Source organism: Seriola lalandi, unplaced genomic scaffold, assembly GCF_002814215.2.
Source record: "Seriola lalandi dorsalis isolate HSWRI2012SDOR001 ecotype SW California unplaced genomic scaffold, Sedor1 jcf7180002054673, whole genome shotgun sequence".
In the NCBI taxonomy this organism is placed as follows: domain Eukaryota; kingdom Metazoa; phylum Chordata; class Actinopteri; order Carangiformes; family Carangidae; genus Seriola; species Seriola lalandi.
The window spans coordinates 65,142-91,516 of NW_019525226.1; the positions used below are offsets into that span (position 1 = coordinate 65,142).

At 41.0% G+C, this 26,375-nt stretch overlaps 2 protein-coding genes across 3 annotated transcripts in view; one reads left to right on the plus strand and one right to left on the minus strand.

Annotated features, from left to right (window-relative positions):
- The window catches only part of drp2 (dystrophin related protein 2), a 76,452-nt gene extending 60,893 nt beyond the window's left edge, over window positions 1-15,559 (plus strand). Inside the window, exons 19-24 of the mRNA XM_023421616.2 lie at window positions 3,483-3,548; window positions 5,835-5,981; window positions 7,952-8,204; window positions 11,313-11,430; window positions 11,561-11,647; window positions 12,082-15,559. Coding sequence (XP_023277384.1) covers window positions 3,483-3,548; window positions 5,835-5,981; window positions 7,952-8,204; window positions 11,313-11,430; window positions 11,561-11,647; window positions 12,082-12,101 — 691 coding nt within the window. The 3' untranslated portion in view covers window positions 12,102-15,559. The remainder of the gene's footprint in view (window positions 1-3,482; window positions 3,549-5,834; window positions 5,982-7,951; window positions 8,205-11,312; window positions 11,431-11,560; window positions 11,648-12,081) is intronic.
- On the minus strand, window positions 14,549-26,368 carry LOC111666323 (uncharacterized). Of its 2 annotated transcripts, XM_023421618.2 has the most exons (10): window positions 26,282-26,368; window positions 25,829-25,962; window positions 25,295-25,719; window positions 23,941-24,120; window positions 23,383-23,571; window positions 22,393-22,569; window positions 21,691-21,832; window positions 18,084-18,709; window positions 17,258-17,399; window positions 14,549-16,603 (listed from the first exon to the last, which is right to left on the minus strand). In XM_023421618.2, the coding sequence occupies exons 3-10, from the start codon at window positions 25,388-25,390 to the stop codon at window positions 15,882-15,884; spliced, it is 2,274 nt and encodes a 757-aa protein (XP_023277386.1). In that variant the 5' UTR covers window positions 25,391-25,719; window positions 25,829-25,962; window positions 26,282-26,368; the 3' UTR covers window positions 14,549-15,881. The 2 variants fall into 2 exon arrangements, with proteins under 2 accessions (XP_023277386.1, XP_087034202.1); XM_087178076.1 differs by lacking the exons at window positions 25,295-25,719; window positions 26,282-26,368 and having other exon boundaries at window positions 25,829-26,246.
- Window positions 26,369-26,375: the final 7 nt, after the last annotated feature.

Sequence of the window (26,375 nt, forward strand, 5' to 3'; positions counted from 1 at the left end):
AGAATCAGCAGCACATTTAGACACAAGAAAAAAAAATAGAACAGTGTGAGCACATTCCTTATTTTCCAGCATGATCTGAGCACCATCATAATACGAGTAGACAGTCCTTATTATGGCAATGGTTACTATTTTATCTGCAGAATGGACTTAAATCATTTCTTTTTTTCTTTTTTTCTTTCTTTCTTTCTTTCTTTCTTTCTTTCTTTCTTTCTTTCTTTCTTCCTTTATTTCTTTCTTTCTTCCTTTCTTTCTTTCTTCCCTTTCTTTCTTTCTTCCCTCTGCTGTCAGTTAATAAAGGATATAAAAAGAGAAGTAGCATTTCTCATTTGAATTCACTCCCCGCATTAATCATAACTCACTGCTCACTTTGAACACTAATGGAAAGTCAAGCCGATATCAAAACACTGAATGTCATCGCTGGCAGGTCAGTGTCTGAAATTCTTTTTCCTGGGATGACATATTAGATAGGTGTTTGTGTGGGAGTCTCTCTGAGTGTGTTTGTGTGTGCACGTTTGTGTCAAAGTGCCCTTCAGCCAATGAGGGGTATGCGTGTTTATCCGTAGCAATAAAATAGTCTCCACTCATCTTAAAAGGAGATAAAGTATTTGATGTTTGGGGTTAGGAAAGCCCGATTTGTAGGCATGTCAAACACAGAGACAGCATCTGTCCCTTCCTCCATCTCTCTCTCTCTCTCTCTCTCTCTCTCTCTCTGTATCCCTCGCCCCTCCCTCAATATTGATGCATGAGTAGAGTTCATTCCTTTCATCATCAGCACTGCTTCAACATCTTTGAGAGGATGGATGAGAAGAAGATAATAAAAAACCTCTCAGAGCTCTGTTAGGATTTCTCCTCTCTCTCCCGTTTCTCATTTCCTCTCACATCCATTTACATTCATCCAAGAAGATAAACACACATATATGCACAAGACACCCACACACGACTATTTCCTATTACTGTCTGCCATTTCCTCTCTCATTTGTACCTGACTGCGGCTCTAGGTTTGTGGAGTGCTTTCTGATGAGTAGTGTCGCAGATTGAATTACGAGCGGTCAGGTTCACAGGCCGGGGCTCTTGTAACAGGACATGGATGAATCCTGAATTTCTCAGTGTTATGGTCTCATTGGACACTGAAGAGAAATAGGATGTAATGTGAATGTCCCTGACAGCCCTCTACATCACTCACCCCTCCTCCTCCCCCTATCCCTCACTATTTCAGCTGACGACACTTCGCAAAAAATGATGCGACATGGAGTGTGTCTGTATGTTTTGTGTGTACCGAGAATGCTGCTGTGAAGATTTAAGACTGCTTTCATGTGGCACACGCATGTGTTTCTATATATGTATGTATGTATGTATGTGGGCAGCCACAAGGCTCGTAGCACATTAGCATCAGTGGGTTGATTCTCTGCACTAGTTAATTACCTTATTTGAAGGAGAAACTCACTGTTTGATCATCTAATACTGTTACATATCATTAACATGATATTCAGTGGACTGCTTGTGATGAATTAACTTCACTCAGCCTCCTTCTCCTTAAGATCATGTCTTCCCTCATAACCTTTTAACAGGTGCCAGAGAATGGGTGGCCTTGTTGCATTCAGGTGGATGCTGTATGTAGGTGGAGGAGGCGAAGGTGATAGTGATGCAGAGGGACGTCAAGAAAAAGAGCCGTTTTAAAACAAGCTTCATGACTGCATTGTGGGCTATTGAGGCTACTGTTGCTAATGATGCTTCTGTAATAAATTAGTTCGGAATGGTGATCTGGGCAGTAATGAACACAAACAAACACACAACTAATGATCATTTTGAATGTGTTAGGGAAGGCGGGCAGTCCCCAGACGGGTTTGTAGTTTAATAGATTATTTCCAGGAAACACCCAAAAAATTGCAGCTGCACACCAAAATGAGCCAAGTGCAAATAACTGGGTAATCTGCCCACTCTAATGCAGAACAGCAGTTGCAAGTACTTGATTTTGTACCAGCCAAAATATATGTTGTTGTTGTTGTTGGGTTCAGCAGTACTGTAATTTGGCACTAAAAAGACATATTGAAAGTTATCCACCTGATATGTCTACCTCAGATGTTGAAACCTCATGCGAACCTTATTCTGCATATAATGCCAATACCGATATTAGGGAGTAAAAAAATTCTGATATCAATATATTGGCTGACATATATTTATATAAACACTTGTGAAAAAGATATGTAATGAAAGCATGATATTTTACAGTTTAACAATAAACTTTATTGTCCAAAATGACATCAGTGCACAGAAACTGTAAACCCCACTGGGAATTAATTAAATGATTAAAAAAATATAATAATAAAAAAAAAAAAAAAAATATATATATATATATATATATATATATATATATATAACTTGAATGAAAACAAAGAATCAAATATACATAAAATGCTGCCTATATAACTTGACTTGATCTGAGGATTTCCACTGCATTATTGCTTCTTGTTAAAAGTATTCATATCAGCGCATATCGGAGAATATATGCGTTGATACCGATACATCTGTGATAGGCCAATATTGGCCGATAAAATCGTCCGACTGAAAAATCGTCCGACTGAAAAATCAGGCTCTACTTTTGACAGAAGGAATGATAACAGTGACCAAAAACTCTAAAACTTTAATGTACATATGGACATGGGAGTATTATATTAAGATAGACTTTAAAATATTTACCTAACTTTTATTATGTAGCATACTATATGCTACATTTATACATGAGTCCAGTTTTTGTTGTTTTTTCTTATTTTCTTATTCTTACACAGCAGTGCGATTGTTCTAGCTGTGATTTTTTTTCTTATTTTTGCCATCAAACACAAGACACTAGAAGCACCCTGTATTTTTTAACACGCTTAAAAAGTTTTCCCCGTACCACAGCACATTTGAGTTGGTGTTACAGTGAAACAGCTTACAGAGCAGCATGTACAGTGCAACTGTCCTCTGACAGTCAGCAGGACATAATGCAGAACTAGAGGCGCTGTCCTTGGTCCTGAAAAGCCACACACTCACACTCACACCATAGTTTCTGTCCGTGGTGCTGGACAGCAACGAATTTTTAAAAGGCTTTTTTTTTTTTTTTTATTGCCTGCATGCTGGTAGACAGTGTACAGTATTTTATCAGGATTTTATCCTCCCTCCTTGCGGACATTTTTATAGTTCATGCTCTATGGCAATTGGAATTTCTGCCACTCTGCAGTCTTGTCAGTCAGATGTTTCTGGACAGATTGCTGCTCAGCTGCTGTCCACAATACTAAAAGTCCAGAGGTCTTATCCATACTACTTAAAGGCTAAACTGTTCTGATTGTTTTTCCAGTGTGTGATAATATAATAGTTACTTTTTTCTTTGATTTGCTCTGACTCATTCTCTCTGCTGTATTTCTCTTTTGTGTGTCTGATTGTATACATGTGTGTTTGTTTGTCACATACTTGCCTTGGTGCGTGTGTGTGTTTATTTTATACAGACTGGCAGAAATGGAGAGCCAGAATTGTTCATTCTTCACGGATAGTCTGTCTCCTGATGAAAGTCTGTGAGTATTCTGCCGCCCCCACACTACGAACCCCCTCATTACAACCGCAGCCTTTCATGGAGATTATATATGTGTGTTTTGTGTGCACCCTTTCCTCTGTGTGCTCAGGCTTGTTCATGGATGTTAGGGTAAGATTGGGTAATCACATAAATAATCAGCCACATAAGGAAAATGACCCACAGTGAGCAGCGTGCACACAGCCCCCCTTCATCATGCACATGCCTGCTGTGATTAAAGTCTGTGGCTTTGGGTAGATACACAAAGCCCCCGCTAAGGAGAGAAAGGTGTGTGTGTGTGTGTGTGTGTGTGTGTGTGTGTGTGTGTTGTATTCATAGAAGCTGGGTGAGTGGCAGGGCGGTGACGAGGTTACAGCAGTGGGAGAAATAGGCATGTTTGATGTGAATGAGGCAGCCAGTGAGGTGAGTCCTCAAAGTAACAGGTAGAGGGAGTGGTCCAGGGTTGTATGAGATCATGAATTTGTGTATGTCTGTGTCTTATTTTGTTGACATCTGTGTGGGTTGTCAACCGTTTCCTCCTTCTCAGAGATGGTTTTCCTTTTTTATCACATTTTAGAGTCAAGGTAGCATCAGCATGCCCGGCATGTCTGTGCAAAGTGTTATCAGGTCTTTTAGGGCTCCAGGTGTGAGTGTTTATTGTGAAGTGTGCTCATTATTCCTTTACAGGCGTGTTTTATGTGTCTGTTCTGAGAGAAAGCTGTGATTGACACCACATTAAAAGCTAGTTTTAGGCTAAGACAAAACTAGTGCAATGCTTTTTACTACTGACATCTGTGCTTGTCAAGTCTGCTCCGGATGTCTTTGTTTCCATGTGCATGTATCTGTATATATCTATCTATCTATGTGTTGCTTGGGTGGAGCTTTACCACAAAAATGTGTGCATGTCAGTGCACCTACATATAGTATTTGCATCTGTGTTTGCATGTAATTCTCCGCCTTAGAAAGAGTTTGTATGCATGACGCTTCACTTCTACCTGTTATGTGTAGCGGTGTTGTTTTCTTCTCTTGTGCCCATGTGTGTTGTTGTTCTTATTCCTGTGAACCAGCCGTCTGTCTGTCGTTGCCTCTCTGTTTTTCCTGCTGCATGGCTCCGTACTTGCTGCTGTGCTATCTGTGCCTCCAGCTGGTGTTTGGCTGGCATCAAACTGTCTTCTGTTCTGAACCGCACGGCCTGTGTGAGCAGCCTTCATGCACCACCTGCATGCATTGTTCTGAGTTCACTGTTGCTCCTTATTGCCAGCTAATGAAAATGAAAAAAATTGAACCCTTAGATACATAGTTCAGCTGAACCTTCAGTGTAATGATAGATATATGCTATGCACATAATTTAAGTAAAAGTAACTGTTTGAATTCCATACTGCATTATTTAAAGTGTGTTGTAAATATTTATTTTTATAATCAAATGATCAAACTAGAGTCTATTTCTCTACTAAGGTAGCTAAGGTATTTATGGCAATATTGCATCATGCAACGATGAAAAATGCAACATTTTCAGCCATGAAGTATATTAATCTGATTGTAATAGCAGATACATTTTTATAATATCATCATCATCAAAAAATGTTTTATATGTGTATATATATATATGTATAATTATATGTATAGGTATAATTTTCTAAAAGGTAAACGAGGTAAATTAATAGATCTGGCCATCTCTTATACATAACCAGTCAATTTAAACTAGGCCTATAAATATTTCTGTGACGTATAATATGACATTACAATACAAAGCCTTTAACTTGCTTTTAACTTTGGCTCGATGAAGTCGTTTGCTTCATAGCCCAAGGCATTATTACAACATATAAAAATTGACAAGCAGCTGTCTTTCCAATAAAGTAATTGCCAAACATTTATAGATGCATTTATTGTTTTACAGCCATAGGGCTGCTATCATAGATCTGCACATTAAGTATTTTTTTCCATTATCAATAAAGTGTTCAATGTTTTGAGAATTAAATTGTTTTGTAGCTTAAGATCCACCCTCCATTTTTAATAAATGTGAGTGGGTTTTTAATGGTGTGGTGAGCCACGTTTATTGAAGAACATTTAATTTTTGGACTGTGAACCTGGCACAGTGCAATGCCTTTGTCACGGTGTCCTGTCCGACCATGCCTTGTCTTGTTTCACTGTCTCGTCCTGTAATACCTTTCTTCGTCCCACTTGCCTTGCCTTGTTCTGGCCCGTCTGCTCTCCCATGCCGCTCTGCTTTGTGCTGCTGGTGGCTGTGTGCTGGTGGCTCAGTGTGTTGTCTCCTGTGTGGGGGACTCAGGGATGAAGATCAGTACCTCCTGCGTCACTCCAGCCCAGCCCTGGACCATGACTCACCGTGCGGACAGCACATGCTGCTGGCTCACCTGGAGCACCAGGACAAGGAGCAGCTCCAACGCACCCTGGCCCGTCTGGAGAATGAAAACAGGTCTGTAGTCAGGAAAAAAAAAAATGCATTGAGTCTGGAGCTCATTTCCTTACCTTATTTGTTTGGATGGTGGATTCCTTACTGTATGTTTGTTTTTACACACAATAAATCGTTCTGAACTACAACTCCACAACACTGTAAAACGTGCAGTTCTTTTAAGCATTGAGGACTGTGTTGGAGTTGATTTCATCATATGATTTCCTCATAAATTTAAAGGAGGTTCAAATGAAGGTTTGGGAAAAGGCTTGTAGCAGTGGTGATTTTCATCTCGAAAGCATACCAGCAGCATAGTTTGTCTGTAGGAATTACACCCTTTTTGGTATGTCTGCTGCCATTTGCAGAACTCCTGAAGAGAGTAAACACTTTCACACTCTAAATCCTTTTTAACAGCCTTGAGAAAACACAACAAACTTTTCTGTGTGCACACCTGACAATAAAGCCTGTTAAATCATGAGGGCAAAATGGGAACACTTGTATGCTTTGCATCGGTTTGAGAGTTTATAGATGTCCTGCAGAAGGGAGAGACAGAGTCCATTATGGAGGAACAGCTGTGATAGAAGTGTATCTCTGAAACACATTGGTTTAGATGTGAGTACGTGAATTTGAATTTATTTTGTCGTCGTAGCTAAGAGGCTCAGATATTTTCCATAAATGAAGCAAATTCATTTTCCCTTTTCACTTAATTGGTTACTAGAGGCAGTCTTTATGCGAATGATTCATATAAATAATTTGTCTTCAGTTCGGTTGTGACCTCTCTAGACACACAGTCACATACACACACACACTTGTGCCCTCTGGGTGTCTGAAACCTTGACCCAGTTCAGTTTTTCTACAAAGAATGCCTACTGTTAGGAGACTGCATTGTGCCTTGTTGTCCTTATTTATGACTACAGCAGCCGCTGTAGCATTGTTTATGATCTCCTGTTGCTTTCATGTGCCTCATACCTGAACAATAAATCAATTCCAGAAATCACACACCTTTAATCCTAATCTTCTTCTTGCGGTCCTTGAGACTTGGGGCCTCTTTAACAGGTTAAAATATATATATTTAACACTATTTTATCAGCCTGATACTTCATGACTTTACTTTACGCATCACTTTGTGTTTGGTCTCAGATATTCTGCTTTAAAACAGGGTTAAATAGAATGGATGGTTCTTTCTCCTTCTGCTTTATGCCCGTGATGATGCTTTCTTATTGGAGTTTGTTCATAAGAGGTCTAACAGGGAATCTGACCTCTCTGGGTCTTATTGACTGATAACATAATGTCACCTTGTAGGATAACATATCGTCTACTTCTCTGTAAGTGAATTTTAACAAACAAAAGAAATAGACATTTGTTTATGTAAACTCATTTAATTCATAAAATATCTGTATTTTGTCACTGTCACCCAGTTTGTGTCTGGATATTAATAAAAAAAAATTAAAAAAGAAGGTAATTCAACAGTTATTATTAATTTTACACATATGACATTGGAGTCTGTGGAAACACAAACAATGAGGACATAAATCCAATATCAAGAAAACTGAATTTTACAGCTAATTTGGCACTTAAATAGACCAGCATGTTCTGCACCATGGTTTTCTAGCACTCATATAGATTACAGCACCTGTAGTAATGCGTCACAGCACAGCGTGCAATCAGTAAATGGTTTAAGTGTCACACGTAAGAGATGGGAGGAAGTGATTTAGAGCAGCTTATATTCAAAATGAAGATAATTGCGCTCCATGTGGTAAAATGTGAACATTAGCCCCTTACTGCATTGTTTTTATGTGTTGGTGTTTAGGCGAGGCAAATTTGTTCAAATCATGTAACTCGACATGTCAGATTATTATACATTGGTGCATTTCTGTTTGTGTCAGGGAGAAGCTGGACAAATATCTCTAGTTGTGTGTTTATATTTTGCATGCTTTGCCAGCTTGTGGGTCTGACTGTTTTCCCTCCATCTGTCCTCCACTGTGGGTCCTCAGGGTGCTGCAGGGCGAGTACAGGCGGCTCAAGTGGAAGCACGAAGAAGCAGCGTCAGTTCCCATGCTGACTGAGGCTGGAGAGGGTGGCCCGGGTTCACCCACAGCAGGAGGGCAGCAGGATGAGGAGCTCCTGGCTGAGGCACGGGTCCTCCGCCAACACAAGACACGCCTGGAGACCCGTATGCAGATCCTGGAGGACCACAACAAACAGCTGGAGTCCCAGCTGTGCAGGCTCAGGGAGCTACTGCTACAGGTACACTTCTGTGAGAGGCATGATGATGATGATGATGATGATGATGATGATGGGGTGTTATGGAGAGAGTTGTGCTGCAATGTAAATACATCTCTAAAGTACATTTTTCAGGTATTTGCACTTTTCTTGAGTATTTCTGCTTCTAATCTCAGAGGGAAATATTATGTAGTATATGTATAATATATTATATTTATTTGACAGCTGTTAGTTTGTAGTTTCACATTTCGCATACAAAACCTGTGATCATCCTCTAAATTATGACGATTTGGGAAATACTTTATTTGTTATTCTCTTATAATTTCTCAATAATTTCCTGAAAGTTTCCTGGAAATAACTTTATAATTTGGTACCAATTACAATGAAATTAGAGACGAAAGTCTGAAACTCAACTCAGCTAGTTGTGTTCAGTTTATTATTGAGGTTCAGTTTTTTATTCCAGAGGTATTTCCTGGAGAGAACTGCTTCATTTAAACCAGAGTAAATATTCATTCATTATTAATTTATCATTAGAAACTTAACTCCTCATATACGGTAGGTTAATTATAACAAATGTAATATTTTCTCATGTTTAGCTGACCTGCAGTGAAGAGTCTCAAGGTTATGCCATCTTAGCATTTGGAAATAACTGGATGTGTACCCACTGACCGCGCGGTATTTTCCTTATAATCGTTATTTCCATGAGATTTCCTAGGAAATTAATTGGAAATGATTAGGACCTATAAATTAAAGTGTTACAAATAATTTTGCCTTAGATTGATTAACTCAAGAAAATAAAAAATAGCTCCACCTTAACCAGCTACAAACATAATATGCTGCTTATATAAATACATCTATAATGGTGAACAAATATTTGTAATGATATAACACTCGAGGAGTGAACTGAGTATTTTGCCCGTAATAGTGCTTTTTCTTGTGTTTTTAATTTTGTATTTTCGTTTTTTTCGTTATCGTTTTATATCAGGGTTTTTTGATATTCAGTCTTTATTGATCGACAATCAATGAACAAAAGAAGAAATTTGCTTTGCTCAGAAACAAGAAAAATCAGAAGAAAATCCCCTTCCATCCCCCAGACCCTGCCATGCATGAGATATAGAGTAAAGATTTTAGAATAATAAGTCTTCAAAAAAACAACAGTCAAAGAAAAGTTGCCATTCACAGTGATGGGTCAAAGGAGTAGTTTAAAAGCAGGCAGAGGGAAGTCTTTCCCATGAACCAACAGCGGTAGAAGTGGCAGCTTTATCGGAGCAGCTGATAGTTCCTAAAACTTAGCATCCAGAAGACTGTTGAGTCGCTGTTTTAACGTCAAAAGTCTGTGAAGATATTCGGCACTCAGCCTCTTGGCTGCTCACATACCTGTCAGCCATATCTTACATGCCTTTACTGGAAGTAGAAACTCTGAATTAAGGAGCTGAAGGGCTGAATCCACTGGAACATTTGCTATTTGTCAAAGTGGAGAGGGAGCGTAGAGTTTCCTGCCAGTTTGCTGCCAGTTTCTTGTACTTTTGGGCAGTCCCATATCGTGAGTTCTGAAGATGCCTTGTGTTCCAGGTCAGCAGATGAAAAATAAGGGTGGGGAGATAAACCCATGAGACAGGTCCTATGACAAAACTTAAAATGAATGATTTGATGATTGGGGCAGGGAGGGGGTCATGTGAGGCCTTGGCATTGGTCCAAACTGTGTCCCGATTTACGTTAAATTACGTTACGTTACGTTTTTGAGACATATCTTTCTCACAGTCTTTCATTCCTGGAATTGATACTCTACAGTTTGATATGAATTAACTGTACATTAAAGACAAGTATAAGTATTTTTTAAGTAGAGCATCTGAGTACTGAGTCCATTAACAGTTCTGTTCTGTTCTGTTGATGGGCTCTGGTTAACTGTATCAGCAGTATTTCTAACATGTGACTGTAGCTGCAGTGTGAATAAAGGGCACAGAGGCACAGGTTCAATGTTTTTAAACTTTGTATACTTCACAGTGTATACATCAGGTAGCACAGTACACATGTATTCTTACATTTTCTAACGTACAAAAAGACATACAAGGTACATGGGAAAAAAATGGCAAAAAGGCAACTTCTCTGAATATGTCAAATTTGAACTTTGAAGATATAAGTTAAGATAGAAATACCAGCAGTGGGAAGACAAAAGGAAATACAGTATTGAAGGAGATAAGAAGGAGGATAAGCCTCAAGACACTGTGGAGTGTAATATAAAAGGATTTACCACAGACTAAAGGAAAGGTGTGAGAAAACGATGGATAGAAGAGTGGGAGCTGACACACAGTTACTGGGTTACTATAATAAGAAAGTGTAAATTGTTAGCAGTAGGTGCACAGAACAAAGAAAAAGCAAAGGGAATGAGTGACACCAGGAGAGAGACATTGAGAAGGGAACAGGCTGCTTCTTCTTTAAGTTTAAGACTTGGAAATTCAGAATGAGGGGAAAGGAGTGTGTAGCAGTGGAGGGGTGGTTGTAGAGAAAGAGAAGGTATATACATGGGCAAACAAAAAATGCTATTCAAATTCATATAATCATTTTCTCTCTGGACCAATATCACAGTTTCATTTCCTCCAAAAATAAAATCTGTGGAATCTGCCTTTGTAGTCTGTGGAGGTGTGTGTATGAATACCTCCCAATCTCAGCAGACATCTCAGTTTCACTTCAGCTACTGAACTTACTCACCTCTTGAGTATTACTAGAGTGTTGCTAAAAACAATACAAAAGATGGTGGTAGCATCTAATATCATCAAGGGTTACATTATGCATCTTTGATTGTGATTTGAGATCTCCCCCTCACCTCTGTTAATGTGTTTTCACCAGTGCCGCTGAGCAATTCAGTCTTTTTTATCTCTATCAAAGCACAAATCACAGTAACCTGACAGTTTTGTGTAACAGCTGTTGGACAAAATTTCCATTTTTTTTATTTTTTTTATTTTTAATAATTCTGCAGAGAGATGCCAATTGAGGACTGCTGGCAGAGTGCCATTAACATCACATCCATAACTATGTGAAAGGCTAAATGCCTCTGAGGTCTGAAACATGATGGATATAAGCAGTAATTTGGATTGAATGATAATCAGTCTTTCCTGAAAAAAAAAAAAACAGCCCAAAGATGATTCGGAGGCCAACGGATCAGAACCGTCAACACTGTCTTCTCCTGTGTCTGGAGGCGGTCACCATGGGGAGCCAGCCAGCAGAGAGACCACTGACACTGAAGCAGCAGGTCGGCAACAGACTGCAGACAGTGACGAATGCATGCACGTTGAATGTGAAACCATGCACCCTCCCCTGCCCTCCCATCCTTATTCATTCATAGAGGTGTAACATTTTGTCCGTGTGTGTGTGTGTGTCAGGAGATGATATGGAGCACGAGCAGGACACGGTGCTGCAGCTGCAGGAGGTCATTGAGCAGCTGAGAAACGTCTTTCCTTCAGAACCGGGTGAGTTTTTCTCAGCTGAGGGGATCTTTGACGCTGTAGAACCTCTCGCTTCAGAGATAGACTCTCTGCTCCTCCATCACCCGCGGGAGAGTGAGAGATGAAGAGGAGAGCAAATATGAACTGCTGCGGGTCGATTGTCAGAGGGATGGGCGGGGAGATTAAATGGCAGAGAGGAGGAGTAAGATTAAGAGAGACAGAGACAGTAGCACAGAGAGAAAGAGAGCGTCAGTGTTTCACACACTTTGCAAACTGTCCTGTAGCATTTCAAACGCAATTTGCCGGGCAGTCCAAAGCCTGTAAATTGGACAAAGAAAGGGATTATCATAATTATAGCCCACTTTGTAAAACCAAGAACATTTTCTCAGTCTTGTGCATGTGTTCCTAAAATTGCAAAAGCTTTTCATTTTTTTTCCTCTTCTGCTTCCTAATTTCAGGCACCACCTCACACATATAACCCCGAGTGGGCCTATAGGAGCAACGTTAAAGCCTGAAAGGAGACCTGATGGCAGCGGGAGGAGCTCCACACAGCTGAGGTCAGGCCACAATACACCAGGCCCTGTGACCACTGCAGAAGCGATGATACCCAGAGCTAACCCTCCATTGGAACTTTGTGCACTAAAAGCCTTTTTCATGCAAACTGCTAAAGGCTCACGCTGATATCTGTTCAGCCGGGCCATGCTTGATAACTTCAGTGGCGCAGCCGGACACCATGTTAACGAGCCAAAGGAAACTAACGTTAGCAGCAGGTCAGGGAGAGACTAAAGTAAAGGGAAATGCCCAGCCAAGACACTGTGCTTACCAGTATCTGTGTAGTCGTTCAGAGGTGTGAAGCTTTATCTGAGTCCACAGCACAAATTGGACCTTCCATGAAAAGAACTTTTAAAAAATGCAAAAAGGAATAAGAAGGATATCCCCTTGTTTTGTCAGAACGCCGGCAACGTCAGTGTGTTTTTTTGTCCTCCTTGAATGTGTTATCACGGTTGTTATTTTTGTTTTTTGAAGGGAGGTGGTGTGGTAAAGCCCGCTTGTGCAAACTAGATCAGGGCTGGGCTGACTGCATTTCATGTGGCTGCGTGTTGTAGATTGTCAGGGAGTTGACAGCACCCACAACGAGCTTATTTACTTTGCGAGAATGACACATCATCAGTTAAATCCATGATTTATTTAAGACAGCCAAAGTGCCCGCTAGCACAGCGCCTCTGTATGCGCACACTGTGTTCCTCTAATCCTCTCAAACTGCTTGTCGCTCTCATTGCTCGTTCCTTCTAAGTGAACCCTCTACGCACATACACAACCACTCGCACTCAGTGTACGCGCACACACACACATGTATGCTGCTACTTCCATGCTCCCAATTTATAACACACCTTTCCCTCATTGTGCACACATGCGTCCCTGCATGATCAATATTCGCTGTGCTCCATCACTAAAAATACAGACTTTCAAACACATACACCTTCATAAAAATGGAGAGCCATTTCATCTCCTCGCGGGATGCAGACAAGCTCTCAGTTTTGAGCCAATTTGTATTGTGACTTAAATTGGGTTTTGTTGAGGAAATGCCTTCAGATAAATATCAGCATGCAGGTGTCTGCTTTGAGATCTTAGTGTTCTCCTGTTGTGTGCAGAGAAAGAGAAGGAAAGAGCTCCAGGCAATGTGCTGCCAGGCTGAAACTCTCTCTCTCTCTCTCTCTCTCTTGTCAAGGCCAATTCTAGACACTACAAGGGGGTACAAGGCACACCACCATAGCGCAATCCCACACTGACTTCACCCCCCATAATAAACCCTCCTCTCCATGTAGATTTAAAAAGAACAGTAGCTATTGACTGTACATGCCTCATTTTCCCTTGCTAATGCCAACGTGATTGCTTTCAGATTTACAAAATGACGAATGCTTGAAATGGCTTTGCCCTCATCATATCAGGGTCATAGGGTGCGTTCTGTTCTAAACATAGCACAGTCATGTAATGCCTTAAATACAAACTGAATCCATATAAAACAAGAGTTAGTTTCTCTGGACTTTTTTAGTTGTACTTGTACATTCAGGGAAGAGAGGTTGTGTCAGGAGTGTGTGTGTGTGTTTATGCATTAGTGTCTGCCATGCCCTGGACAGATCAGTGGTTAATTTCTAGTAACAGGAAGCAAAGAAAAGTGTGGATCACAGCGCGTGAGCGCCCATGTGTTAAAACCAGTTAAATGGGGCTTTTGTAAGTGAACACATGATGCCAGGGATGCTTGGAGGGACTATAGATCTGAGAGACAAGAGGAAAGGTGGAAAAAAAACAGTTCATTTATTGCTCAAGGGCTGGTGAGAGAGATCCACTTTGATGTGCCTGCCACAGGAAAATCTCCAGAAGCAGGACAAGAGGTTGCCTGAAACAAATAAGCTCTGGCTGGTTCTCAGCACTCATTCCGCCGCATGCACACAGAAAAGGCAGAGATATACACAGTTGAGAATTCATTCCAAACCTTAAAATGCCACTCTGACCTCAACATATGTGCTGCACTCATGGGCTCCCCCTCAAGGCAAATAAACCTTAAATTTGACACTGTCCTCCTCAGCACTCGCACTTGATGCTGTTGCTAGGGAACTGTCCCCAAGTACGCAGTTCCACAGGTTTGTGTGTCGGAAAGGTGATGTGCCGTTCATAATACAAATGCTAATAGCCTTAAGGGAAGCAGGAGAGAGCATCTTGTTTCCCAAATGCAAGTCTCCTCTTGATCACCACCTCCACTGAAGCCTGCCATTGTTTAGCTGTTGGAAATAGTCATTGTCATTCGTTGAATCCATCTCCGCACCAGCAGCGCTTAACAATTTGTTTTGTTAAAGCTCTCACGAGTCAGAACAAAGAGCAGAAGCTCAGCTTGTGGAAGAGAAAAAAAAATCCTTGACAAGCTACTGTTTACTCATAGACGTTTATTTATTGGTATTCACACATCTCATTACACATTGATGATCACCCAGCGCCCTCTTATCTGATCTCCATACTTTTGTATGTTGGTACACAAAATGATGTAACACTGACAGCGTGTGAAAAAAGAAGAGGAAGCATTTCCCACGGGGCTGTATGTCAACATTTCTTGTTTTTATTTTTAGAGGAGGCAGAATGAAACAAATACACCACTAGGTGGTTTAATGACAGCGAGTTGCATTACCATACAACAGTTTGTCCTCATGCTTCACTCTGCTGCTGTTTGACACCGGCGTCTAAACTGACTTTCATAGTCATCCAGCTGCATCTCTGTCTGACTGTGTGATCATCTGAGGTTGGGATCCGTGTACAAACTTAACACACTAACACACACACACACACACCCTGCTCCCTGTGGCGCGACTGAAGCTGTGTGATTGAAGAAAAAGGCTCTCCACAGAGGCAAGAGTCACCCCAGAGGACACTGCTATCGTTCTCCACACTCCTGTAACTGCATGTAGTCAGCCAAGAAGCTAACAAGCCACATCATTACTCTACTGCCTTTACGTCTGACCCTCCCCTCAGTGTTTTTGCTATCATACATCTGAGCTTCTAACAAGGACACGTGTGTATGTCACCTCCCACATGACAGGGCAATGAATCACCTAACCTCAAACAAGGAAGTTGGGAACACTAACACATATACGTATGCACACACTCATACATTACTGGTGAACTGAGGTGTTTTTTTTGTTTTTGTTTTTTGTTTTAAAATCACCATTAATATACCTCATTAATCATTCAAATATTTATTGTTTAATGGGTTTAGATTTTTTTGTTATTGTCCAGCACTCAAAACACTTCTTGCTCTTTTCTCTGGAGTTTTTAATCTGTATAAAAAGTTTTCTGAAGAAAAGCTTTTTACTGTAATAACATGTGGGTTACTGGCTGCTTTCTACTCTTTGTGTACAGAAATAAAAACTTTGTATTTGGCAAACTCCCTGTCTGCCTGTGCTTCTTTTATGTGCTTGCAGTTATCCCTCTGAGAATTGAATAATGAAACTTAACTCAGAATGGTGCCAAATACGGGCTGTTTACATGAGTTTTTCTTCTTGTGTTTATATTTGGATTTGTATGTGGCAGAATCAATATTTCCTGTTGAGAGTTGAGGCTTGGCTGTTTATCACTTTCCTCTTTCCTCCTATATTACCTTCTTCATCCATATTGTTTTTCTCTCTCAGTTTTAGGTCTATTCATCTCCCCGCCCTCGCGCTTCCCCTGCGGCTTTTGGCTCTGCACAAGACAATTTCAGCCCACTGGTCTATTCTGATTGAGTGCCACCATTTCCTGTCTTATCACTGGTGGCTTTGTTCCCTTGGCTTGTTTTGCTTGGGCCCGGTGCAGGACTTGATTGGCATTTGACCTTCTTCTTGCCCTTATCGCACGCTGATCTCTTGCTCACTACATTATCTTTTCCTGTGCTAGTGGGCACGGGATCGCTATCTTTATCTGTTGCTCGATTATCTGGTGCACCCTGCCCGTACTCATGAACCACAACACTCTCTATATTTTCATTATCTAATCCCTCTTCACTCCCTCTCCCACTCTCTAGCTCTTTATTACTTTGCTCAGCCTTCACATCTGGACTTTTCTCTGTTTCTGTGTCATCCACTCCATCTGTCTCAGCAGGGGCAGGTTTCTCTGAGCTTTCCCTCTCCTCAGTCTTACTCTCTTCTGTCTTCTTATCTGCTTCAGCTTTTTCCTCTGTGGCTTTCTGTGTAAATTTGACATTCTCCTTTCTTGCTGCTTTCTTGGTCTTGCTTCCACCAGGCCCCCACTTTGCTTGCGTCGTGTCCCTGTAAGTTTTATTCTGGCGGGTGTGCATGGTTCGGATGCGCTCACCCAGCTTTTTCAGTTCCTGGCGGACGAAAGGTTTGAACTTGGGGTCTAACTTCTCCACCATTGCAAAGTCCCTCCGAGCTTTATCCTCATTGCACAAAGAGGCATGTGCTAGCGCCCGCTGGTACACCGCTTTAAAGTTACCTATAAAGTACAAAAAAAGCCAGTGAGGGCTATAAATTACAGAAATATTGACATGTAAAGACCACAGAGACACAACAGGGGGTCAGCAGGAATAACACTGGAAAGCAATAAAACTAAAAGTTAAACTTAAAAAAAAAAAAACGCTAGAGGTAGGACGAAAGACCCGCACTGAACACCAGTGGTGAGACAGGAGACAGACAAAGTGTAAGGGAAAGTTGGGAAAGAGAAGTAAATGAAGGGAAAAGGAAAGCATAAGAACAACCATTTCAAATCAGCCTCAACTATAAATAATTCAGTCATTGCAGAAACAAAAAGAAAACAGTGAATTCATTTTTGACTGTGATGTCCATGTGTGGGTGCCGGGGGAACGAAAGAGAATCAGCAATGTGGTTGTGAATGTTTGGTTTCTTTCCATGGTAAACAGAGAGATCAAGGATTTGTTGCAGTGTGAAGGCAGACATTTGCTGAGGGCCAGGCATTTGTACCGGCAAGAGATCTTGATATTTTTAAGCTCAAAAACTGAAGGTGAGAAAGGGAAAAAAAAAAACTAAACCCGAGCATGTTTATATATACTGATGTACATATTTCTATATCAAAATACGACTTTGCTTCCTCCCCAACCTTACACTCCAACTTCAGATTACCATAAAATACCTTTATGATTCTTCAGCAGCTTGTTGATGAGCTCCACCACCTGCTGGTAGTGTTCCAGCTCCAGCATGCACTGGCTGAGGTTGAGGGTCAACGGAAGACGCACTTTCTCCAGTGACTCCCAGTCGTCGCTTTCTTGATCCACCTGCCGAGCCCAATGAGAAGACAAGATGGGGGTGAGGTGATGGATGGCAGATGAAATTTTGAAAAGATGAAACGAGAATGAAAGTGTGTCAACGGAAAGAAGGATCAAAATATAAAGGGCTGGGAGGAAATGTTGAACAAGATTGTCTGTTGACAGAGAGGAGGTAGGGGTAGAGGAATGTAACAACAGGAGGAGGCAGTTTAAAGATGGAAGAAGATTGGGATGATGAGAAGAGGGAGTTTATTGTGTATGAAAGGTGTGAAGGGGTTGGACGGGGAGGTGTGGCAGAATAGAGGGAGTTTAAGAAAGAGAATAGAAGCACAGACAAGCGCTGTCACAGTGATATCTCTGTGGATAGCTCTTATTTTTAGCGCTCTTTCTCTGCTCTTCACTTTGCCAGCATACCTACAATGCAACAGCTGCTATTCAGTAAAAAGCAACAGTGACAGATGATTATAGTTTGCGAGCAACAAATCCTTTTGTAAGACTACTTTCTGGCAGATCTAACCATTCATCACGCTGAATGCAGTGAACTGGTGGCTTTAAATATTGTGAGAATCAATCCTGACGTCCATCTGGAAGGTTGTCATCACAACAAAAGGTTTTATTTTACATTTCTTTTTTACAGAAAATTACACACATTGTGCCCTCGCAAAACTTTACTTTGTAACCCATTACACCTACCTTATTTTGAAGGAAGTCCACATATTCTATGGCCTCCTTAAACTTTACAGAAGCTTCTTCAAAGTGGTTTTCTTTAAACAGGAAGTTTCCTTCGTTCTGCAGCAACATGACGAGTCGTAACATCTGTTGCCAGTCCTTCCCCTCAGTTTTGGGCAAAGCATCTGGATTGATCTCAGAAGAGTTTGCTTCCCCTTTGTTACCTGCTCCCTCAGCCAGTGTAACCTTTACTGTGCCTTCTTTATCTCCTCCAAGTTCATCTTTGGATGGAGATTCTTCTTTACCTTTCTCTTCCCCCACTTCATCTTTACTCTCTCTGGTCACACTTTCACTATCTTCCTTTTTTCCTTTGTCTTCTATCTCTTCCTTCTCCTCCTCCTCTTCATCATCATCATGTCCCTCTTCTTCCTCTTCTTTGTTCTCCTTCGTCTCCAGCATGTTCCAGTACTTCTCCTTCTCCTCCCAGTACTTCACCTTCATGCGCTCTGACAGGGCCCTCAGCTCTCTGTGGACCAGAGAAGCCAGAGTGATGTCGAGGTTGCCCACCATGTTGAAGTCTCTCCGGGCCTCCTTTTCATTCCACACGGCAGCGTGGGCCTTGGCTCGCTTGTAGTAGCCCTTCACACAGTCTGAGGGGCAGAAAATCAACAACACAGGAATAATAAAAAAAGAAAGCATTAAGGTGCTGATGTCTAAACCTAGAGCTATTCAATAATAAACCCACTGTGACTGCTGAGGCTGAGGTGGCAATTTGTCTGCATTTAGGACAGTGCACCATGTGTGCTCTCAGTATGTGTATTCCCCATGAGCACTGCTACACATGCTGCATCTTACTCCTCACTAAAGCCTTATATTGTAAAGCAAATGATCAACATCATTTTGGTATATATGCACCTTTGCTTTCTTAGATGAGAAGATTGATACCACTTTTATGTCAATCCGTTACATATGTCGGACACACAGTCGGCTGCTGGCGAGCTTAGCTTTGTCTGGCTCTGTTCAACATTTAAAAAATCCTTGCACCACCGTCAACGCTCACTAATTAACACGCCATATCCTACTGTTTAGTCCATTTGCGAGCTGAAGTGTACAGAAAGTCAATTCAGCATTTTATGGGCTATTACTGTGCCTGTTCATGAAATAGTCCACCACATAACCCCTTTTTAAAAACTCAAATTGTCATTTTTACACTTTGGTTTTTGCATGGATTAAACAAATGTGAAACGTGTGATTAGTGAGCTTTAGAAGTGCTGGTGGGCAGATTTTGTTGTGTTTTGACAGAGCCTTTCCCCCTATTTTCAGTCTTTGTGCCAAGCTAAGCTAACTGGCTGCTGGCTAATATTTAACAGACTGACATGAGAGTTGCCCTAACCTTCCATCAGAAAGTGAAAACACAAAACTCCCAAAGTGTCAAATTAATCGTTTAAAACTCATGTGGACAAACAGTCCCAAACAAACAGTCACACACACACACACACACACACACACACACACACACACACACACACACACACACACACACACACACTGCAATGCCTCTGGTTCAGCAGAATAGACCCATGTCCTTGGTTTAGATACCCACTGATGGTTCCATTTTTCTGTTCCTCTGCATTTAATTTCCCTCTACCCTAAATCTCCATTCAGCCAACATTTAAACAGATTTCTTTGTGGCCTCTGGCAAAAGCAGAGACACTGCAGTGAGCCATCACTGGGTGCTTTTCTAACCGGGTTGAAGGGATGAAAGAGTGGCAGAGTGCCTGACTTCAACTGATACAGACAACATAATAGTGATGACAAGAGAAACAACAACAAGGAGAAGAATATAAGTAAAATAGAAAAGAAAAAGGAGACAAAAGTGTGAAAAGAGGGGAAATGAAACTAAATCAACAGCTAGAAGAGGGAAATAACAAGAGGCTGAAAAGCAGAAGAGGGAAAGGTGGAGTGATGCTGATGTGAGATAAGCCTTATGAAGAGGGCTGCAGCTTTGTGACGACAGCTGGAACTGGGCCAGTGGAGCTCAGAAACTCCTGCCCACCATTTCCACGATACTGTGTCACTCTCATGCTCACTCACGCTAGTTCACCCCCTTCCTCCTCCTGCCACAAAAGCTTTAGTGCACACATCATACAGGCACACACATTCACAAGTGTACACACTCTTTCCTCCTGCCACACAAAGACAAATATAAAACTGGGAATACAGACTGAGGGACAGAGAGTAAAATAAGGACTGCCTCAGTGGATCCTGTCTCTGGGTGAGGGGCATAATTCATAAGGCTCTGAGGTGGAGACTGTGCCAGCATGTGAGCTCCTCTAGGATTATATGAGTAGCCATGGGTATGACAGTTCAATTCCCAGGGCTGCTCCAACCGTAAAACCTGCAGTAATGTCAGCCTCAACCCTCCTACACACTCTCCCTGAATACACAGCTAGAACATGCAACAGCCACTGCAATAAACTCAGCACAGCCGTCAGACCCTGACATATCAGCTCTTTACAACATTTTGAAATTACTGTTTGTCACAGTGTTTATATCCAGGGGTGAAAGTAACTCAGAACAGGCCTTTTTTAACTCACTACTGAGCAGCTTTTCATGTTCTTCTTCACAATGAATATTTAGACATTTTGGAAAATACTCTCATACGCTTCCTTGACAAGAGTTAGATAAGAAAATTACGACAACTCTCACATCTGTTAAATATGATGCAAAGGCCAGGACATGGTTAGCTTAGTTAATGCACTGGACTGGAAACACCTCTAATGCTCAGGCTAAGTGTTTCCCCTGATTCTATATTCTTCATAGAGTCTGGCTCTGTTCAACCCCCTGCAGCTTTAGAGGTGCTGGTAATCAAATTTTTACACTTGGAAAGAGCTATCTTGCTATCATGCTATTGTTTCCACTTACTTACAGTCTTAATGCTTAGCGAAGGTAAGCACATTTTACCTTTGCTTAAATATTTAATGGACAGACTGCTAAGGATCTTTTTATCTACCAAAAAAGTGAATAAGCATATTTCCAAAAATGTCAAAATGTTCCTTTATCTCAATTACAGATGAAGATTTGCACTGCAGCTACCTATAAAATACATTATGCTGATATTATAGCACAGTCTGGAGGATATTGCACTAAGGCTGAGAGTTTCAGAAAGCATTTTAAAATTGAAACCCAACCTAGATTTGATATGGTTGATATGGTTTCAAAGACCTGCAAACATTTAAAATAGTGATGACATACATAAATTACACTGGCACGGGTAACAAATGCTGATAGGAAATTGTGCTTTTTTTCTCTCAGAAATTGGGCACAGCAGCAGCCTTGAAGTTACAATGTGAATGTATAGTATATTTGGAGGTTCAAAATATCCTGCACTGTCGAACTGACTCTGTGCACAAAGATTAACCCTGTCAGCTCCTGTGAAGCTGCTCAGCTCATGGGGTTTGTCAGAGTGATGCAACTGGGTGAATGTGAAGCTAGGTGACACTAAAAAAGAAAACATGCGCTTAGTCAACTCTCCCTGGAAAATGTAAATTAAATGTATCCAAGCGCCTAAAGTGATGATTAATTAGTAATCTGAAGACATCCTTATAATTCTATCCCTGCATGCCTTTACCTTTGTGTTTCCCCAGCAGTTCGGTGGTGTGCTCTATAACCTCATAGTACTCCTCCAGCTCCAACATACACTGGCAGTAGTTCAACTCCAGAGGGATAATCATTCGACCCAAGTTAATGTAGTCTATATCATCCGGCATTTCCTAAACACACACATGCACAGATGGAAGAACAAGAACATGATCAGTGCTGTTATGCTGCTTGGCATTTCCTACACATACATTAATAATTTATGTGAAACCAGCAGGTTTAAATGTTTTTACAAAGAAACAGAGCTTTGCCAGCTGTTTGTACATAGACCAACTATCTGTAAGTCTCACATCAAACTTGTGAATATGTCTAAAGCTGCCAAAAATCCCCCTCACATACAAAAGAATCCAGCATGCTCTTATCAAAACATCTCATACACAACTTGTTCTCCCACCAGTATTCCTCCATCTTTACACCCCCCCCCTCATCCTAGACAGTCCTTCACAGCTGTCTCTCTCTCCTCTTTCTTTTGCCAGCCCTCCCACTCTATTGCCTGTAATCAAGGACACAGTGAAGCAGAACAAAACAGGGGAACCATGATCTCCCGCTGGAAAAGAGTAGGAGCTGCATGTCCCAAAAACCTATAATCCTGAGAAAATATCAAAATTCACAAGCCTGCACATCAGTAATTTCCTCCCTCCATACGATCTTTCTCCCCCCATCCTTTGCTCACTCTGGACTGGACTGTTTTCAGCAGCAGGACAGCCTCTTTGTACTTGCTCGCGGCATCTCTGAATTGTCTCTGCTTGACCAGCTCATTGCCCTGCATGTGGAGAATTGGGACAGTCTGTAGCTTCTCATCCTTTTCCATCATCCAGGACTCTCTGTGGTAAGACATGGGGTCTCCAACCTGGAAGCAACGGGGGCAGGAGGAGAGCATAAGAGAACAAAAGATGTTTAAAAGGAGGAAAACTCCACTGATAGAAGCACAAGTGAATGCTACAATTGCAGTGATGGCAAGAAACCAAGTACATCTGACTGTACTGTACTTAAATACAGGTACTTGAAGTTTACTATTTCCAATTTATGGTACTTTGTACTTCTGATCTACTACATTTACATTACAGCTATAGTTACAATTTGTTTTGATATTCCAAAACATATACACATTTTATAAGAAATGATGCATCATTACAGATTAAAGGCCCTCCATGCCCACACAAAATATCTTGTGTACACAAAGTTTTAAAAAATCTGTGCACTCCAGAGTTTAACACTCTGAAAGGGCAATTATACATAGTACTTATACGAGTACTTTTACTTTGGATACTTGAATTATGTTATTGGTATAACTCATGTACTTTACTAACTTAAGTAAAGGAACTGAGTTGTTGTCAGCTTATGCACAGAAAAGCATTGTGAAACTATCTGAAACAGGGAGGATGTTAATTTACTGCTGCTGCTATTGAACCCCCTGCTGTGTTTCAAGCTTGTTCTGGATAACATATTATTTCAAAGCTGAATGTTTCAGGAAGAGGGGGACGTGTGTTTTGTCATTTCTGTCTGTGCAGTGTAGAAAATCATGTGCAGAAGTGTCTCACATCTGGAGGAGGGTTGGAAGAATAGGTCAATCTTTTTTTTTTACTGTCAGATTATGATTACACATGCTAAAATCTGAGAAAAATTGTTTACTGAAACACAGTGTTTTTCCACTGGTGCTTACCTGCAACAGTTCCATGATAAATATAAGTGGTTGAGGAGTTCTCATCAGCTCATCCAGCTCTGGGAAGCCGGTGGAGTGATAGTAGAACAGGTTTCCCATGCCACACATGTGTCTCTGGCCCTCTAGGGGGTCTTTCCCTTGAGCGATCAGCCTCATTCCCTTAGACACAATCGGGTACAATCCTGTGTGCTGCAAAATGAACACATCAACAAAAACATAAACAAAGGGTCTGCAACAAGACATAAAAGCACTTAGTCATGATAACCCCCTGGTGCTGCCATCCTGTGCCAATCAGTCCTACAAGAAAAATGCAAGAAGTATCCTCAATTTTACTTGCAAATTATATTTTTCCCCAGAAGGAAAAACACTTAAATTTGCACAAAAAGATTGCTCTGTTTGTGTTTATAATACTGAGCATGGAGGAGGCTGAAGAAGGTTGATTCATGTGCATCATAATGAGGAGCAGAAGATTCCCTTCCTCGCTCATGAACACTCATTAGGACGTCTTTTAGGGTCCTAATATCCGAGTATGTATATGAAGTCTGTAGTTCAACTCACAACGGCATCACACCAGAATTCAGCCACCTCTCCAACCCTCATGGATGTCAGCAGGGTCTCCCAGACCTCCATCTTGAACATCTTTCCGACAAAGATCTCAGCAGGCCTGCCGGCCAGTCGACTGTCATCGATGACTGTCCGCTCAAAGTTGTCCAACAGCGTCTGGAAGTGGAACACCAGCTTGGATGGGAGGAGGGAATCGAGGGACAGGAAGATTTAGAGAGTACAGATTAATGATTAATGGTTTTGTTAAAAGTACATAAAAAATCTAATATAAAAATACTTTCCAGGAAGTCCATGAATTATCTCCACATCTGTTCTCCCTCTATTGCAAATGTTATTTTTTTCCCACTGACAGTGAACTTGAAAAACCTTTTAACCACTAGCTCAGAGATGATTTTAGTGGGTTTCTCAAACACACAGTGATAGTTTTTTTGACGTGCAGAATATACCACCTTTATCTCACTTCTTCAGTTACATACAGTGGGAAATTGTTTTAATATTATTCATTTATGTATGTTTACACAGATATGTAGGTCTATGGACATGTGAATGTTTAACTTGGACATTTTTATGAATGTTTTTAAAGCTTTATATATTTTTTTTCTTTTCTCCTTTTATCTTATTATTCCTATCTTTGTTTATTATTATTAAATACGATATGGACTTTTGATCTGCATTCTGTCATGATACATTTGAGATACTTCTTACATAACACAGACATGTTGGTTTTCATTATGTGTTCTGTGTGTGCATGTGAAAGACTTACAAAGCCCTACCATCACCATGACTGTAGAATTGTGTTGTCTCCATGTAATCTCCTATTTATAGCTTAACATATTGTGTATAATGGTCTGATAACTGTATGAGCTACTGGGAATCACCTCACCGGGAAGTCAACACCCGTACACACACAGTAATACAAACACACAGGTAAATGGAAATTTATGCTGGCATCATCATGGAAAATGTTTGTCACTGTGTCCAGGCTTGGTGCCATATGGCTGGATGTGACTCGCAGGGAAAAAAGTTGGCTACTAGCAGATCAGTGGATGAACAGAAACACTGTGCCAGACACTGTGCCAAAAAACATGTTGCAATTTGGTTGACCAAATGTTTGCTCTGTGTGAAAGAGCCAGATACAGAATAAATTTTCTCACTTCATGAATAATTCAACAGAATCTAATTGAAGTGGGCAATGCAACACACAGCTAAAAGTAGACATTTTGCTGTGGAACATTAATTACATCACAATAGTTAATTATGCACGGAATCATCCTCTCCATTCTCTTCAACAAAATGGATTTGAATCTAGTATCATTTAGGTCATCAGGTTTACTATGACTTTGACTACCTTTGTCCCAGGTGGAAAGTGCGGCAATGGTCCTGTGCCCCCAGCCAGAATCTTCTTCCTCACCCCTGGATGGTTGAGTAGGTACGTATCCTCCATTGTCACTCTGCCTTGACCAGTACTATACAGAAAAGTGTGTGTGTGTTGGAGATTCTTTTTTTCCCTTTCTAAGTCTGTGTTCTTCTGGCTTTCTAATTAGCCTGTGGTGAGTGTCTTGGCTGGTTAGCTGCTCTCTGACAGATGGCAGGATTAAGCAGGGTTTGGAGATGGCCACTTTAATCTGAGGAGCTAATCCCTTGCCTACCCCTGCGATTGGTGAGGCAATCCCTGCAGGAAGGATGACCACCAGAATCATGCGGCCGAGAAAGGCCCAGATCTCTCTCGAACAAGTAAAGATCATTCATGGAGGATTCTGAAGGGAGAGTAATCTAAAGACATAATGTTGGTTTAATAATGCAGCTGTCTGTGGTGAGAAGCCTGTGACAGCAGAGTGGACAGGAAGTAGAATTTACATCACGAGTCACAGTAAGTACTTACAGAGTAACTTAAGACCAGGCTGTGCTTTGATAGCTCTCTCGGTTGAAAGTTTCAAGCTTGTGCTTCGTTTCATCTGTGACCACACCCAACAGTGATGTCACAAGGTAACGTAGTACCCTGTCGTGGTATAGAGCCTGGCAGCAAGATGAGAAATTAAACCACAAGAGGTCAGCAAATATTTTCACAGGTTGTTTGAAGTGGTACTAGAGCTGCATCTAATGATTAATTTCATTATTGATTGATCTACCCAACAGATGAAGTCATTTGGTGCTTGACAAATGACAAACAATTATTTGTAGATCCAAACAATTGCCAGTCAATGTACGAGTACTTCCTGTACAAGTATAATGTTTCCCATGTTAACCTATTCTTTTTGCCTGAAAATGTTAATGCTATTAAAGTTGGGAAACTGGAAAAATTGTAGTGATTTAGTGAAGGTTTGTTGTGACCAACCGGTTGACATCAGATCATACATCTTCGGCCTTATAATTCTTCTACAGGTTCATCCACCTACAGAAAATAGATTTTAAAGACCAGCATCAAACTG

Bases quoted from the DNA above. Each gene is read 5' to 3' on its own strand.
- LOC111666323 (XM_023421618.2), bottom strand. From the start codon at position 25,390: ATGGAGGATACGTACCTACTCAACCATCCAGGGGTGAGGAAGAAGATT. The intron at 21,833-22,392 runs GTGAGCAAAGGA...GTGTGTGTTTAG, and splicing joins TGAAAACAGTCCAGTCCAGA to GAAATGCCGGATGATATAGA. The intron at 16,604-17,257 runs GTATTTTATGGT...TGTACTTTATAG, and splicing joins GCTGCTGAAGAATCATAAAG to GTAACTTTAAAGCGGTGTAC.